Here is a 16,624-nt window from a genome sequence, read left to right as displayed (position 1 = left end):
ATTTACTGTGTTACTTGATTTACAAAGTGAAATCATTTTCATGAATCATTTGCTTTTCCTAATACTCCTACTGCTATGTGGATCTGTCCTTATGCAAACTGATGGTCCACTCCAACCTATATGCTATGTTGCCATCTGCTGGACAAAGATTCAATCTATGCTAAAACGGGGTGACCCAAAATAAATGGCAAAAGTAATCGTTCAAGGTTGTTTATGATCAGGTTCATCCAAATAACATATTAAAAATCACACCCGTGTGAAGTGAGGGGTGCTATTAAAGTCTAACTCATGTTGATTAGGTGATGTAATGGTGATGTAAACCAAACGGTGCCAACACAAACATTAAACGCCATTAAGATACAGTATGTAATGAGGCACATTATGACGTAAATTTTCCCTTCATTGTCAATGGCTTTTACAAAACAAACATTGAACTAAAGACAAACATTAAACCTGTGGAGCGCCCCTCAAAAATAGAGAATTATATAAATTGTGGATCATGGTAAATTCAGGGGTTGAAAGTTGGAGTAGGCCTACCATTAAAAATGTGCTGAGTTGCTGACCTCATCACATTTGGGCACCTTTGGGAAAGTGGCTATGGCTGTTTTTAGCCCAAGGAGTGTTTTTCGTGCAAAACTAATGCTTGGAATGGATTCAGAATGATGAAAACCCCTAGCTTCTTAAAGCATAATTCAATTTGGATTTGTTTTGCCTTATAGGTTTTTAATGGTAGCCTACTTCCAACCCCTGAATTTACCATGATCCACAATTTATATAATAGGCCTACTCTATTTTTAATGTGTTTATTTGGACAACCCTAAGGATCATAAAAAACCTTCATCATACAGAATCTGCATCACACACACAGAAAATCATAACTAGAAGTATGATGCATTAGCATATAGGGCTAAGCCATTACCTTGTGCTGTGACCTTGACCTTGATTTGATTTGAGATTTTCTTTTCACAGTATAGGTCCTGACCCTATACCCCAAACTCATCTACTACATTTGATCCATGTGACAGTGTCTCCCCCCCCCTCCCCCCCCCCCCCCACACACACACACACACACACATGCATACGTATACATTACATTATACACTGTATATGGTATATATTTATTTACCGGTATTTATATTTATGAGGGATATGGTTTTAGAGGCATCAGACTTCCGAATCATATCAAAGTAAAGTGACAAAGGACCCACATGTCACAAAGGCTATATGCTCCTTTAAATTTCCCAGATAACGCCAACAAGTTGAGAGTATATGCCAATGAATATTTATATGCACCAGTTACATGACACAAAAAAGAAGAAAAAAATGTATTAATTAATGAAGGGTCTGTAAATACATCAGTTACAATGAGTACAGCGAGGCGTCTCTGAACATCTAAAGAATGACCCAGTTCTGCATTGGCCTGTAAGACTATTTATTCCCTTCCATCCTCCATGTTGAATAAATAACTGCCCAGGTTTTGGATAGTGGCACCATGCCAGTGTGAGGAAGCATACCGCATATTGGAGAGCAGTGGTGGAAGTAATACTCAGATTTATTTTTTACTTCCGTAAAAGCAATGGTAACACATAAAAATAATCTGTTACAGTTCTCTATTCTAATTGTAGGTATTAAATATTCCTATGTTGACGTGCCCTTCCCTCACTGACACGCAAATATTTGATGTATTCTCTCATGTGTGGAACAGTAATAAGCCCTTCTTTCCACACTATACCATTTTTGGCATAATTCCCCCTAGCTGTACACATCTCTGCAAGCAAATGCTTTGGCATTTGCCCCCCTCTAAGCCTCCTTAATTGGCAATCGGATAACGGCAAGGCACCTTATTTTTCACAATGGCTAAAAGAAGTTCTATATTTCCTGCCTCTAGAAAAACGCAGGTATAGAGTGGACAGAGACATTCTGAACGACAGTTATGATAGAGACATTCTGATAGAGACATTCTGATAGAGAGTTATGATAGAGATATTCTGATAGAGAGTTATGATAGAGACATTCTGATAGAGAGTTATAATAGAGACATTCTGATATGTGTTTATATGTGTGTTTATTTTATGTGTGTTTATGTGTTTATGTGTTTATGTGTTTACGTGTGTTTATGTATTTATGCCTTTTGGAGACCATGCCAAGTATTTGCCAGCATCCATCTCGTGTTTGATGTGGTCACTCAAGTAGAGATGTGTCAGTTGAAGGGTAAATTTAGGTCTGATATTGATGTACCGTGCATGTTCAAATCATGTATACCGTAGGCCTACTTTATTTCTGACAATTTTCCACAGCATAGCCTATATTTTTGTTTTCTTTACATTTAGGAAATAAATACCAATTTAACATTGAGCATTGAGGTGCCACTTGGCCTGTAACTGTTCATTGTTGTAATACGCCCAAATGAGGAAATCTTAGGAAATTTCCACCTCATGTCATTCAGGGCTTTACGAAAATATTTTAACAGTTTTCATATTTTAACTTAACATGTAGCCTATGTATCTTTAAGATGGTCGGTCATGACAGCTGTAATATGTCCTTAACTCAAGATTATTGCTGAACTAAGTGACTTTACTTTGAGCCACAGTCAATATAGTTTTTGAGAAACCGTAGTTTTTTTTTTTGCTCTGGCAAACACAGCAAACCACAGTTTAACTTCCTTAGTTACTTTGTTTTAATGTATTGTTGTCACGAATCTCACGATCTTGTACGCTCACTCCAAAACAATATAGTCTAGTGAAGAGAATAAGTATGATAATAATAATAATAATAATAATAATAATAATAATAATAATAATAATAATAATAATAATAATAATAATAATAATACATATTTAGTAATATAATGTGTTTTTACATTAAACAATTTCCTTGAAACATGCACATATTTTATCATATATTTTATTATTGTTATAACAATAACTATTATCATCATTGTTATTTGTATTATTATTAACAACAACAATTCGGATTATAATATGTACACTTAACTCACAGTTAACAGTTTTTGTATTGAGTTGTGCTTGAAATGTACTGTAATTCTGCAAACTGTTAATAAATAATCAAGTAATATAAAACAACATAAATTACGTCATTCTCACGAGTTTGAGGCGTGACGTAATGCTTACGGTTCAGACAGACATCAGTAATCGAACCCACAATCCATGGTCTATGGATCTGCAATGTTTTCATCCCTGACGACCAGTGTTACTGTGTCATGGCGCCCGCCGTCACCTCACTGATAAACATAAACAGACAGGGCAGATCCTAGTGCCATTTTTTATTTTATTTCATCGCTCGGATCAAAAGCAACTGCGTAATTCCCTCCCTTGGTTTGAATTTTACTTCATTTAACTTTCAAGCGGCCATGACCGTGGAGCAGAATGTCCTCCAACAGCATTCTCAGAAGGTAAGCGTAGATGCTAACGGCTAATTTGTACTTTGTCGCGCGATCGTGTCGCTCGACACAATGACGCATTTTCAAAAACAACAAAATGAAGCATTTTCAATATTTAAAGAGTGTCGACGCTACACGCGCTGACACCGTTTTATGGAATAAATGCGTCAATTTAGTCGAAAGCGTAAATTAGCTGGTTGGCTAGCTTAGCTTTGTTGTCTAGTTCATAGTTTCCCGACTATTAACGTTACAGTCAGAATCTGATTCATAGTTATTTAAACTGCTACAATGCTTTGAGCTCCACACTTCGTGTGTGTGTATATATATATATATATATATATACACACACACACACACTTTTTTTTTAATATGTTATATTTTAATTCGTAGTGTTTACTGGCCTAACTTCGGCAATCTATCTAATATTTTGCTAGTATGTAGCTAGCGACGCAAGTTTAGTTTAGCCACACAAATCTTGAGTTTTGCTGTCTTTTAATGGCAAGTGACCGTTAATGACAAGATAGTACTAACACTTTGCTTACTAACACTAGCCAACTGTGTTGAAATAGCTACAGGCGATGCCAAGTGACAGAAAACAACATCATACTACCTCTAATATAGTAACTTGAACGGTACACTGATCGGCCATTATCACTGGGCAAGTTGCATTTAGCTGCGCCTTGGTTAGTAGTGGCTGGTTCTAGAACCTTGTCTTAGGTTTCTAATATATGATATGTTTGTTTACAAGTCGTGGTGGTCAGCTGTGACGATGGTGAGACAAACTTAAGCCATGATGGAGACTAGGCGGCTAGCTGGCAACCAAAGACTTGCAAGGAAGTGTGTGTTGTGTTGTCTTGAACGACTGCCAATAATCACAGGAACTTGGGAGCAAAGACAGATCACCAGGGTTGAGGTGATGACACACAAATGACATTCCAATAAAGTACTGTTGATCACCATTATAGAACAGCTCAAAGGAAACAATTTGTCATGGCGCAAAAAATATCTAAAATATTTAGGTCTCAACTCTCAACCCAGTTTCTGTTTGTTTGAAACTTAAAAGCAAAAAAATGTGTTCATTCTCGCCTTAAATTCATTCAGAACGTTTTGAATGTACTCACATTAATGTCTGGTCAAAATCAGAGTGTGTGGTTCAAGGCTGACAAAGTGTAGCCATGAAGGAACCAGGGCTATTTTTAGGCTATACTATATGGCAGTTGTTTTTGACAGTTGAAAGCTTAACGGGGTTGTCTACTTGCTGTGACAGATAACAGACTTGATGATTCACTGGAGTCATGCTAGGCCTATATCTGGTTCATGGCACAGAGAAGGATGCAACCTCATCAGTGATGCAGTTTTATTTATTTGACGTGTGCATGTCGTTAACGGTTGTTATATGTCAGCAGGTTCCATGGTCCAACAACTGTGCATATTCTTTATTAATGTCTACTCTGTTTGCTGTCTAACTGCTAGATATTTCACTAAGCAATTTCTTGGTATTTTCAAATCACAGTAATTTTGTGTCAAAAGTCAGTCCTGGACTAATCCGAGTCACTGGACTCGTGTGAAGATGGGGCCATGGGTAGCCTCGTCCCAGGCTTACTCATCTGCTAAGAGAAAAGCCTGGTCACAACCTAAGGCAGAGACCGTATCGGCGGGAGTGTCCGAACATCCGTTAGATGTATTTCTCCCGGATACGATATCGTTTCAACCAATCACACACCAAATCCCGCAACTTCCACCCAAAACAAATGATACCGTCTACAGTTTAGGTCTTGCCCAGTGTGGGCCATGGGGGTCAGCCCGGTCAGGTAGTATGTTCCTTGGACCACATATACATATTTTTTGGACAACATATCTTTCATGTTTCTAAAATATATCTGAACCAATATCTAGAATTTTTTGTAATAATTGAGATTTCTTTCTTTTGTAATAATTGAGATTTTTTTCTTTTGTAACTACAATGGTGGAGTGCAAAATATTGAAAATAGCCGTTTGAAAGTTTGAAATAGTCGTGATAATGAGATTTCGCTTAATTGTTTTGCACCTTATGAATTTAGGATGGACATCGGTCCTGTGGCCTGTAAGCCAATTCAGATGTCATAGTCAACCATGCCCGGTGCCCACCTATGTCATTTGAGTTCAGGCAGATGCATAAACAAGCATATTATGTGTCGTAACACTTGGGGATGTCCAGTTTCATAACCTGGCGTAAAGCCACCAAGTTCACTCCCTCTCAGGCAGGCAAGGACTTCTGTTCATTCTAAACCCTCAAGGGTGTCATTGCCAGATGACCGATGACCTGAATGACAGATAGGAAGTCAAGACTTCCCAGATGAAGATGAGAGGTGTACATGCTTGCCTTCCTCGATGAGGAGGCCCAAATCTGTCACATGAGTTCTCTAACACTGTCACCTATAATGTCTGTCACCCTGAATGGCCTACATACATCAAATTCTGACAGTAAACAAACTCACTAGCCACACCTGTTTACTTATCAAGTGGCTGAAACATGGCTGAATGAAAAGGTGCTATAAGCATTAAGCACACAGTGAAGAGAAACTATTAAGCAATTAATTAATTACGAATTGGATACTAAATTAGTTGCCAACTAATTTAGTTTTCATAATCGAATCGGCCACACACCATGCAGTGTTTGCCACAATAATAATTTATATGGACAATCATCTTTCTCTGTTCCATGTGGCACAACTTAATTCATCCAAACTTACAAGGATTGTAGTGATCTCTTGACTAGGTTGTATTCTTGGATGCACTGTTGCTTTGTTGTGTTTGATCATCTGATCAGAGGACATGATGGACAGTGGACACCTATCTAAACAATCTCGCACAGCTGTGCCACATGGTAATGTACAGCCATTTAATGTTAAAATGTATATAGATTTGTGATTTGTCCTATTGCAACAACAGTATTTCCTTTCTATGATACAACATCTATCTATGGTTTTGGTCATTGATCAGACAGGAAACAGGTGGGTGTCTTTTTGCTGAGATGACATCTTATGTTCAGCGTTGCATTCGTTGTCTTTCACACAACCTAGAAAAGTAACTTGGGTGCATTATTCATGTAATGTTATTTTAACAGAGGTGTGAACTCTGTTTTCACTCTAATGGCTTAGTGAAAACTAGTGCCCTGGGGTAGAAGGAGCACTCTTGCATTTAAAGCCAGTAGTAAATTGTGTTATAGTGACTAGTGAGATCGTAAGTACGTAGATAGAAGTACAGGACCAGGTGGAGCCATAAATAATAGATTGCAGGCAGAGGCATCTTTGCAGATCTGGCCAACCACTTTACTGTAAAGAAATGTCCTATATTGAAATTGCTTTGTGGGTGAACGGTGGTCATCACAAACGTCTGGAGACCACTTTAAACTAGTGTCCGGCAATCATCTGAAAAGTGTGAATATCTCTGCAATGACCTACACTGCCCTTTGTTTCTCTCCATCCCTCACCACTTCTCTATCAGCACCAGCAGACTTTATTAAACCAGTTGAGAGAGGTCACAGGCACCACAGATGTCCAGCTCCTCCAACAGGCTCTGCAGGTACAGTCCCAACATTAACACATACACACTCATGTAGTTTTATTAACACTGACTTGTTTTTCTTATGTTTATCCAGAATATCCACACAAATGCAGTCCAACAAACACACTAGTGCAAATTGAACAGATACACTTTAACTCATATCATATACTATATCATATACCCTATTTACAACAAATTACAGTATTTAAATTTGAATATATACCCGTACATTTTCTATGCTCTCATCAGTAAAGTTTTAAGCCATAATCTGTATGTCATTGCCATAATGCTAGTCGATGAAGAAAATAATTACTCTCTGACAATTCCAAATACGACTCCACGCATAGTCTAAACATGGTCCTTTCTCATGGCCCAGGTCAGTAATGGAGACCTGGCAGAGGCAGTGACATATCTGACAGAGAAGAACGCTAAGGTACCAGAACAGGATGAGGCCACCTACTACCAGACATCCCAGGTGGCCAATGACAGATACATCAGCGTGGGCAGTCAGGCAGACACAAGTGAGTGACATACTTCTGACACAACACTGAGTACACACAATCTACAACCGGAGTCCCATTTTTCTAAATGGGGTGGAATTCCCCCTTAAATGCTTCACTTAGTGTGAGCTTTATACGCTTTGGGGGCACTAAAGGGGGTTAACTATGTCTTTACATTGTCTTAAGGGAATCTCGCTACTGTGCTGTATCTCTTTCTCCTATTACTCTCAAAATAAAATACTACAAACTACAAGGACATTAATTTATAATTAACATTGCTGTAATTGTGGAATCATCCAAATTGTAAGTGAACCAATTCAATTATTTGAAGTTCCTGCAGTCCTGCACAAAGATTCAGGACCTGACAAGTTATGCTGTCATTCTATCTTTTTGCAAGAATGATTGCTCACTTTATTTCTCAGTGGTGCTGGTGCACTTGATGGGTTTAGCCCCACCGCATCCCTCAACCATTTTGCAGACATTTCTGAAGAATTACCGTCCACTGCAAATTATTCCTTGGTGGTCCTTTATAATACCGTAGTAGTATGTCTATTTCTCTCAATGACACAGGCGTGTCAGAGTGAATTTCATGTGCCTTGTTGCAGATGTGGTTGACCTGACTGGAGATGACAAGGATGACTTGCAGAGGGCCATCGCCCTCAGCCTGGAAGAGTCCAGCCGGGCTTTCAGGGAGACGGGCATCACCGATGAAGAGCAGGCCATCAGCAGGTGGGCTCAATTCTACCACTGAATGATGCTCTTAACGACTGGAAAAATGTCCTTTTTTTAGACCCTGAAAACAAGAACTGTTTGCACAGAAAATCATTTTACAGTAGGGCTTAATTATAATTATGATATTTTGCAAGAGGCTGTACATACTGGTGAGACATACTGGTGAATGAACTGTAATAGTAGTAGTAGGTCAGGATTATTGCTGGTATCGGCAGAGAATGAGGGTGTCTATCCCCGTTTCAATGCAATAAACCCTGCAGAGATGGATGGCTGAGTTGGAGCACAACAGTTTTGATTTGCAAATATTTAAATTGGTCTATAATGTTGCGAATATTTAAATAATTCATAACCAAAGAATATTGTAGGTTGTGCACACGCTAAATGCCTTTTATGAAGAAAATAAATCGCTGTCCAGTGTGCTTTTTCTGCTGGAAATAAGAACTGGGGGAAAAAACAAGGGTATGGGACTAGGGGCAGAGATGCAGAGTTGACTGAAACTGACTTCAATAACTCTATTGACCTTAATTGAAAACAAAGTTTTAAAGTAGTAGATGTATCAAGATTGAGGAACTGTAAGGCTGCATGGCATATTGTTCACCTAAAATGCATCATATTGTATAAACAAGGTGCCAGAGACGAGAACCAAGGTCATATCAGTGCGTTTCATCTCCCATCTGACAGCTGTGCTGACCTGGGCACACTGCTGCTGCTTGTGTCGCCTAGAGGCTGGAGCTCACGCTGCTTGGACCACAACTCACTTAATTGCCATATATTAATAGACCTGCCTGTAAAATAAATACAACTCCACTGTGAATATAGCAAATACCATGTAATTATACTACTACTTTAGGCATAAGAGGCGGAGGGACGCCGTTTGAAGTCTGGTCAGTTTGTGTCTCTGTGGCTGACAGCAGGTCATAGTTGAGACAATTAGCTCGGACGAGGAACATCTGTACATACTGTGCACAATTGTGATTGGACGGCTGATAAAAAGTGGTCCACGTCTTATTATTATTAAACTATTTTTAACCATTCAAAGCACTCTTTTTGGCCAGAAATGGCTGTCTGACCAGCGCCTTCTAAAATTATATAATTCTAATATAAAAAGGACCTAAAAGCAGTTTTTTATGCCATCAATGTGAATCCTCCATTAGTTATTAAATTGTGAAAAATGTACAAATAAGGACCATCGTAAGTACGTAAAACGTTCTATTGCGTGATTGTGAAAAACAGGACTGTTCATTTGAATTAAAACATGACTGTTCAACGTTAAGTCAGCTGAGATGTATATTGATTTGACATGAATATGTTTGTGCCATGCTTTCCTCTTGTTCAGAGTTCTGGAGGCCAGCATAGCCGAGAACAAGGCAAGCCTGAAGCGCACCCACACTGAAGTGTGGAGCGACTCCCCAAATCCCCATGACAGGAAGAGGATGGACAACTGCCCTGTGGGGCTGAAGAATGTTGGAAATACCTGCTGGTTCAGTGCGGTCATTCAGGTGGATGCACTCATACACTTTTTTTTATTGAACATGCATGCATAGCATAGCATTACGTTCTTCCACAAATTGGATGGTGGTTACAAATGATTTCTAAAGGCAAGTATTTGCTAGAGCAGCAGCAGCTAACAAACCTATTGTATGTCTGTTTGTATGTAAATAAATGTTTACAAAGCAGTAAACACAATCTAAAAAAAAGTCCATTAGCGGAAGAATAGATATATGGCTGAAGCTGTGATTAGACAATAACGTGTTGGTGGCGCTGGTGGTATGATCTTTTAATGTGGGATGAAGGGATACTTTAATCCCAGCAATCACAAAGATATACACGTAGCTGGGTGAGTTGTATCCTTACTTGCAGGGCCTACTGTATGTTGGAATGTGAACTAGATGAACACTGGATACACTGTCACACGGTGCATGTGCCCAGTGTGTAATGCAACTCTCCCACCCACCCAGATGAGAGAGCTTAGCTTGGGCCTGACCCGTCTCCTATAGATTTACTGAAGTCAGGTGATGAAAAGGAGTAAACAACTTTACTCTATGTACATTTCCACTATCAAATCTTGAGAAGGCTGCTTGAGAATCGAATGTTTTTGTTGCTTGATGTTCACTGTTAACATTTAGCTGGGAAATGAAATGTTAATATAACCATAAAATTCAGCTTGTGACACCAAGACAGATACACCGTCTAAAGCAGTAGTTATGATTAGTTATCACAGTCACTTGGTTATACATTATCACAGGAATGTTAAATGCTTTCTTTTAAGTTTCCAAGATACGACTATTTCCTCTGTATTTGTCCCCCTTAGTCCCTGTTCAACCTGCTGGAGTTTCAGAGGCTAGTACTCCACTACTCTCCCCCGGCCAGAGTCCATGACCTGCCTCGCAACCTCAAGGTGAGGCCCCTTCCCATACATCTGACAGGTCTCTCACTAGGGAGTACTTGAACTGAGATGGTGGCGTTTCTTGATGATTTCTTGATCATCAGATCAGCAGGTCATCTCTTTTAGAAGCCGCATACTGCCAAATTGATGTATATTTCGCCGCAGAAACCCCTTTGAAAAGATTTTGTGCAAGGGACTCTCATAAAGTTTCTTTAAACTATTAAGGCCAGGAAAGCATCTGTGTCACTTTAGATTTGAACCACTTTAATCATTATTTTATACTTTGGCTATTCAAAAATAGCAAATATACGTACAAGCTCATAGCGCGTTTCTTCAGTGCCACGCTATACAAGCTTGTAGCTACAAGCACTTGTAACACAGTGAAATGCATGCTGGGAGGGACACAGATTAATGTATGTGTCACAGTTCTCGGTGCAACATTCCCCACCGCACCGGCACCTCCCCTTTTAGAATTACACAGCGTCTCGCAGCAGAGCTACACAGGGAACATTTCTGGGGGGTACGTGGTATCTTAAAACCAATTTCCGCCAGCATTAATTAATCCCTCGATAGCGTATTGACAAGGTTTTATCGCGAGTAACACTTACTTTGAAGAGCCAAATATCCGTAACCGGATGTTTCAGTGACAAACTGCTGTGTGTGGTGTCTTTTTTTTATAATATTTGTTTTATTCGGAAAGTGCAGTATAATTGTACATATAGCATTTCTACAAACGATATAAGAGCAGTTCCCAAGATTTTCTTCTTTTCTTTTTTTTCCCCACCCCTCTTCCCTCCCTCATCCCCCCTCCATGTGGCAACATCTCCAATGTCTCTGTATAGTATAGTCCTTTTTCCTATATAAGACATCGAGTCCACACTCAAACAGAGACCGGCACGTCAGTAATACTTCAGGTGGTACATTTCAGGAGGACAAAGAAAAAAGAAAGAGTGGGCGGAAAAAGACATAAGAAACAAAAAACAACAACAACTAAAGTATATACATTTATGCTGAGGGGGACAAAAACAATATAGCTTTGGTCTTCGACCACGAGAGGAGGAGAGGTGTCTTATACATTTTATATTTATACAATCAAACAGCAGGCAATGAACCAGTGAGATTACACGAAGTCCGCTCTCAGGGGGGCAATATGCACAATCCAGTTGTTCCAAATTTGGTAGAAATTGTCTAATCTAGTTCTTAACATGTATGTTAATTTTTCCATTTTGAAGATGTCTAGGACTATTCCATGCCAATCGTCCATTGTGGGTGTGATTGGGGATAGCCATCTTCTTGTTATTGACTTTTTGCTGGCTGCCAAGAGAATCTGCAGTAGCTTTGTGTATCTCGACTGGTTAAGACATTCAATGTGGCCCAGGTACATGGTTGTGAAGTTGAAAGGTATTGGAGTATTAAATACTGAGCACAGTGATTTGTGAATATTGTTCCAAAACACCCCCAATTTGGGGCACCCCCAGAAAATGTGGAAGTGGTTGGCTTTCTTTGCCCCACACTGCCTCCAGCACAGCCTATCGTCCCCTTTGTATTTTTCCTGGTATGGGGTCTTAAAATATCTAATAATATTTTTCCAACAGTGCTCTCTCCAGTCCATAGAACAAGTTGAGGTAGACTGGAACTCCCAGATCCCTCCCCATACTTCCTCTGAGAGTTCAACTCCTGCGTCCCTCTCCCATCTCTCTTTGATGTACAACGTGCTTTCATTCTTAGCATCTGAAATGGCGCCATATAACTCAGAGATGGACTTACTTGGCTCCACTGTGAGAGCTGACTTTAATATGAAAAAGAATTCTGATTCAACTGCAGAAAACTCTTTGAATTTGCATTCTTGATTGATATAGTGCCGCACCTGGAGGTATCTGTAAAAGTCAGCCTGTTCCAGATCATGTTTGACTTGTATTGATCTGAAACTATCAATTTCAGTTCTTTGCATAAATGACATGTAAGTTGTGATTCCTTTCTCTATCCATGACTTAAATCTAATGTCGCCTCTATTTGGGACAAAGTCTGTGTCGAAGGCACACCATCTGAAAAGTTTCAACATTTTTTTTAAACCACATGACCTCACAACCTTTTGCCACACATTTAACGTATGGTTTATCCATGGGTTATTGATCCTCTCTAATCGGTCCGCCAAACCCCTGTCCCCTATTGCAGCCTGCAGAGGGAAGTCAGCAACTAGACCAAGCTCCAACTCCTTCCATCTCGCTTTATACCCCCTGTTACTCCAGTATAACAGAGGAGTTATCTGGGCTGCATAATAGTAATTTCTTAAACAGGGAAGAGCCATGCCCCCTTTGTCCTTTCTCAGTTGTAGGGTGCTATATTTAATTCTTGGTTTCTTCCCTTGCCAAATGAACCTAGAAATCCATTTGTCCCATTCTCTGAATTGTTTATCGTCCACTTCTACTGGGAGATTTCTAAAGATGTAAAGTAAGCGGGGAAGAATGTTCATCTTGACTGAACTTATTCTTGAGTTTAGGCTTAGGAAGGGGATTAGGTTCCATCTATGTAAATCAGATTTAATTTTCATCGATATGGGACCATAATTAGCTTGCCTTAACTTTGAAGGATCTTTCGTCACATTTATTCCCAAGTATTTGATTTCTTCGTTGTCCCATTTCAAATCATATTTTTCCCTCAGTCCCCTTGGGGCATTAAAGTTTAGAGCCATGACCTGTGTTTTAGAAGTATTGAGCTTATAACCGGATAGTTCACCATAACCTGTTAGTAGTGACATCAGTTCGTTAAATGACCTCTCAGGGTCCCCCCCTAAGTACACGAGGACATCATCTGCGAACATGGCAGCCTTGTGTTCGATACCCCCCATACTTATGCCTTTGACGGCTTCACTCTGTCTTATTAATTGGCCTAGGGGTTCAATAAATAAGTCGAAGAGGAGAGGCGAGATTGCGCACCCCTGCCTCGAACCACGTTTCAAAACGAAAGCATCAGACAAATCTCCATTAATCTTGATACGAGCTGTAGGTTTGTCGTATAGGGTCTGAATAACTTTTATAAATGTTTCATCAAAACCAAATTTCGCCATTACTTTGTAAAGGAAGGTCCACCTTACGGAATCAAAGGCTTTTCTTGAATCCAGGGCTACTAGGATTGCTTTGGATTTGTCCTCAGTAGTTTGACTTAAGATGTGTAGTGACCTCCTAATATTGTCTGAGGTTTGCCGGCCGCACAAAAACCCTGCCTGGTCCAAACTTATGATGGAGGACAAAGTGTTCTCCAGCCTCCGGGCCATAATAGAGGTGAAAAGTTTATAGTCTAAATTTAAAACACTTATCGGTCGATAATTGTCACATTCTAGTTTATCTTTTCCCTCTTTTGGAATGACTGAGATAATGGCCTCCTTCCACGAGGGCGGGGCATCGCCTCCCCGCAGGATCCCATTGAAAGTATTGAGCAACAATGGTGACAACTCCGCTCTCAACGTTTTATACCATTCTGTGTTAAAACCGTCTGAACCCGGGGACTTCCCTGCTTTTAGCCTGGAAATGGCTGAGTCCACTTCTCCGCTTGTAATTGGTTTTATCAAATTTACATTTTGTGGGTCAGTAAGGACTGGTAAATCCAGGGAGTTCAAAAAAGAATCTATCTGGGTTTCATCTGCTGCTTGGGGTTGAGAATATAGTTCTCTGTAGAAAGTTTCAAAACACTCTTGGATTTTTTCTGCTTTGTTTTCGATATCCCGGGACACAGGATTTCGTATTTTATAAATTGTGTTTTCTTCTTGTTGTTTACGCAGTTTATAAGCCAGATATTTAGCTGATCTACCACCCGTCTCATAGTATCTCTGTCTTAGGAAAAGAAGCTTTTTGTGAGTTTCTTGTGTATAGATGTCATTAATTTCCCCCTGCGTTTTCCTGATTTCCTGTTTCAAGTTGGAACCTGCAACATTACTGTCAGCCACCTGCAGCTGTTTTAATTTATTTTCTAGTTCCAGCAGCTTTTGCCTCTTGAGTTTTTTTTGATACGAGGTTAGAGAAATGATTTTCCCCCTCATTACAGCCTTTAATGCGTCCCACAATATTGCAGGTGAAACCTCCTCCGAGGTGTTCAGCTCTAGATATTCTTTAATATCTTTTTTAATCTTTGTCAATGTAGTCGGATCATTTAATATGTATGAATTTAGTCTCCAGAGGGTTTTTCTAGCTTTCCTCTCCAGGAGCAGGGACAGATTAACTGGACTATGGTCTGACAGGTCAATTGTTGCAATGTTGCAGTTCCTTATCTTGAATCTGTCTGAGCTGAACATGAAAAAATAATCTAGCCTAGCATATACAGAATGTGGGCATGAGTAGTGAGTGTACTCTCTATTGCTAGGGTGCAGTTCTCTCCACACGTCAATAATACCCAGTTCCACCATTAGTGAGTTCACCTTCCTACTAATGGGGTTGTTCTGATTTGCTGTGCCTGAGGAGTCTTTTTTAGTTAACCGTATGTTGAAGTCACCCCCCGACAGGACCACCCCCTGAGAATTAACCATTAAATCAAGAATACGTCTGTATAGAGCCCATTCGCTTCCCGGTGGGATGTATACATTTATTATTGTTATCAATGAACCCTCTATTTTTCCTGTAATCTTGATAAACCTTCCCTCGTCATCCCTGGTTTCTGAAATATGTTCGTAGTTAACTGAGGCTGAGATGAGGGTTGCAACCCCTCTCCTATGGCTTGGAATATTAGATGATGAAAACACATGTCTAAAACCCATCTTTTTTAATTTTTCGTGCTCAGATTGATTCATGTGTGTCTCCTGAAGGAGAGCGATCTGTGCCTTTTCCCTCCTTAATTTAGCTAGTATCTTAGACCTTTTAATAGGATTCAAAACCCCATTTACATTGAAAGAAATTATTTTCACCGGCTCAACCTGCATATCTGTTATTATGTGCAACGGTCAACACCCCTCCTCTCTCCTTAAATAAACAAAAAACCCTCAGCATAAGGAAAGAAAAAACAGTCAAAATACACACAAAATAATAATACCGTACTTGGTCAAAAAACATTGTAAACCTGAGTTCCAGCAGTGGAACCCTTCCACTGCCCATTCTCCTAATAAAGGGAAAACCTCTCCCTGCTTGTGCTAGAGGGCCCTTATCCACCCTGATGACAGCTATGAAAGAAAGATCTTGCATAGTAGTTTGTCTCGGTCGTATCAGAACAAATGCAGCAATGTTGTGTCTATTAGAATATAACCCACCCCCCCCCCCCCCCCCTATTTTATCAACTAGCTTTCAGTGATATGACATTCCACATATTTAGTCCCACTTAATTTCAAGACAGTGTGTTGAAACCCATTCCTTCATTCCCCCAGATTATCAGTTTGATTTCAGTGATATATTAGTGCCCTGGACACACACACACACACACACACACACACACACACGTCACTCATCCCCCCATGTTATCGGTTAAATTTCAGTGATATATTTTTGGTGTTTTGGCTCCCCCCCACACTCATTCCCACATACCCCCACACACACACACACACACACACACTTGTCATTTCAATTGCATCGGTACACCCCCCCCCCCCCCCTTTTTTTTATCCCTTTGGAAAGAAAAACAAAGGAAGATTAGTCTGTGTCTTCACGTCTGAATACTTGCAGCCTCTCTATGTATCCTGGAACCCCGCTGGCCCGCGGTGGGCGCGCTCCCCCTGCCGTCTGCCACGCACCTCTCCTGATCCTCTCCCAGAGCGTTGTTGGTTTCTTGATCACTGCAACCGCCAGTCCACGCCTCGCCAGGTCTGCCGTCGCCTCTTCCACTGTAGCATATGTCTTCGTCCCATCGGCGTGGTGGACTCTTAGTCGTGCAGGAAACAGCGTCTGGAACCGTGTGTCTTTTGTTTTCAGAGCTCTCCGTGCCTCAGCATACTCCTTTCTTTTGGCCAATATTTCGGGTGCATAATCATGGTCCAGGCTGATTTTACAGTTTAGCCATGTAAAGCCCTTCTTCTCCCAGGTCTGCTTAATCACTTCTTCTTTCATGGTGTAGCTCAGGAACTTTACCACGATCGATCTGGGT

At 40.2% G+C, this 16,624-nt stretch overlaps 1 protein-coding gene across 8 annotated transcripts in view; it reads left to right on the top strand.

The window, feature by feature from the left end:
• The first annotated feature begins 3,179 nt into the window (after positions 1 to 3,179).
• Positions 3,180 to 16,624, top strand: part of usp25 (ubiquitin specific peptidase 25) — a 35,187-nt gene continuing 21,742 nt past the window's right edge. For 6 of the 8 annotated variants that reach the window (XM_080779764.1, XM_080779763.1, XM_080779759.1 and 3 more), the window contains exons 1-6: positions 3,181 to 3,412; positions 6,887 to 6,964; positions 7,323 to 7,467; positions 8,052 to 8,175; positions 9,515 to 9,677; positions 10,490 to 10,576. In XM_080779764.1, coding sequence (XP_080635890.1) covers positions 3,371 to 3,412; positions 6,887 to 6,964; positions 7,323 to 7,467; positions 8,052 to 8,175; positions 9,515 to 9,677; positions 10,490 to 10,576 — 639 coding nt within the window. In that variant the 5' untranslated portion in view covers positions 3,181 to 3,370. Of the gene's footprint in view, positions 3,413 to 6,886; positions 6,965 to 7,322; positions 7,468 to 8,051; positions 8,176 to 9,514; positions 9,678 to 10,489; positions 10,577 to 16,624 lie in introns of all 8 variants that reach the window. The other 2 variants (XM_080779758.1, XM_080779762.1) reach the window with 1 other exon arrangement.

The sequence above is a fragment of the Protomyctophum bolini genome (genome assembly GCF_963924005.1).
Source record: "Protomyctophum bolini genome assembly, chromosome: 13".
Lineage (NCBI taxonomy): Eukaryota > Metazoa > Chordata > Actinopteri > Myctophiformes > Myctophidae > Protomyctophum > Protomyctophum bolini.
The sequence above is the reverse complement of the archived record's forward strand: the minus strand, read 5'-3'. Positions and strand labels throughout refer to the sequence as shown.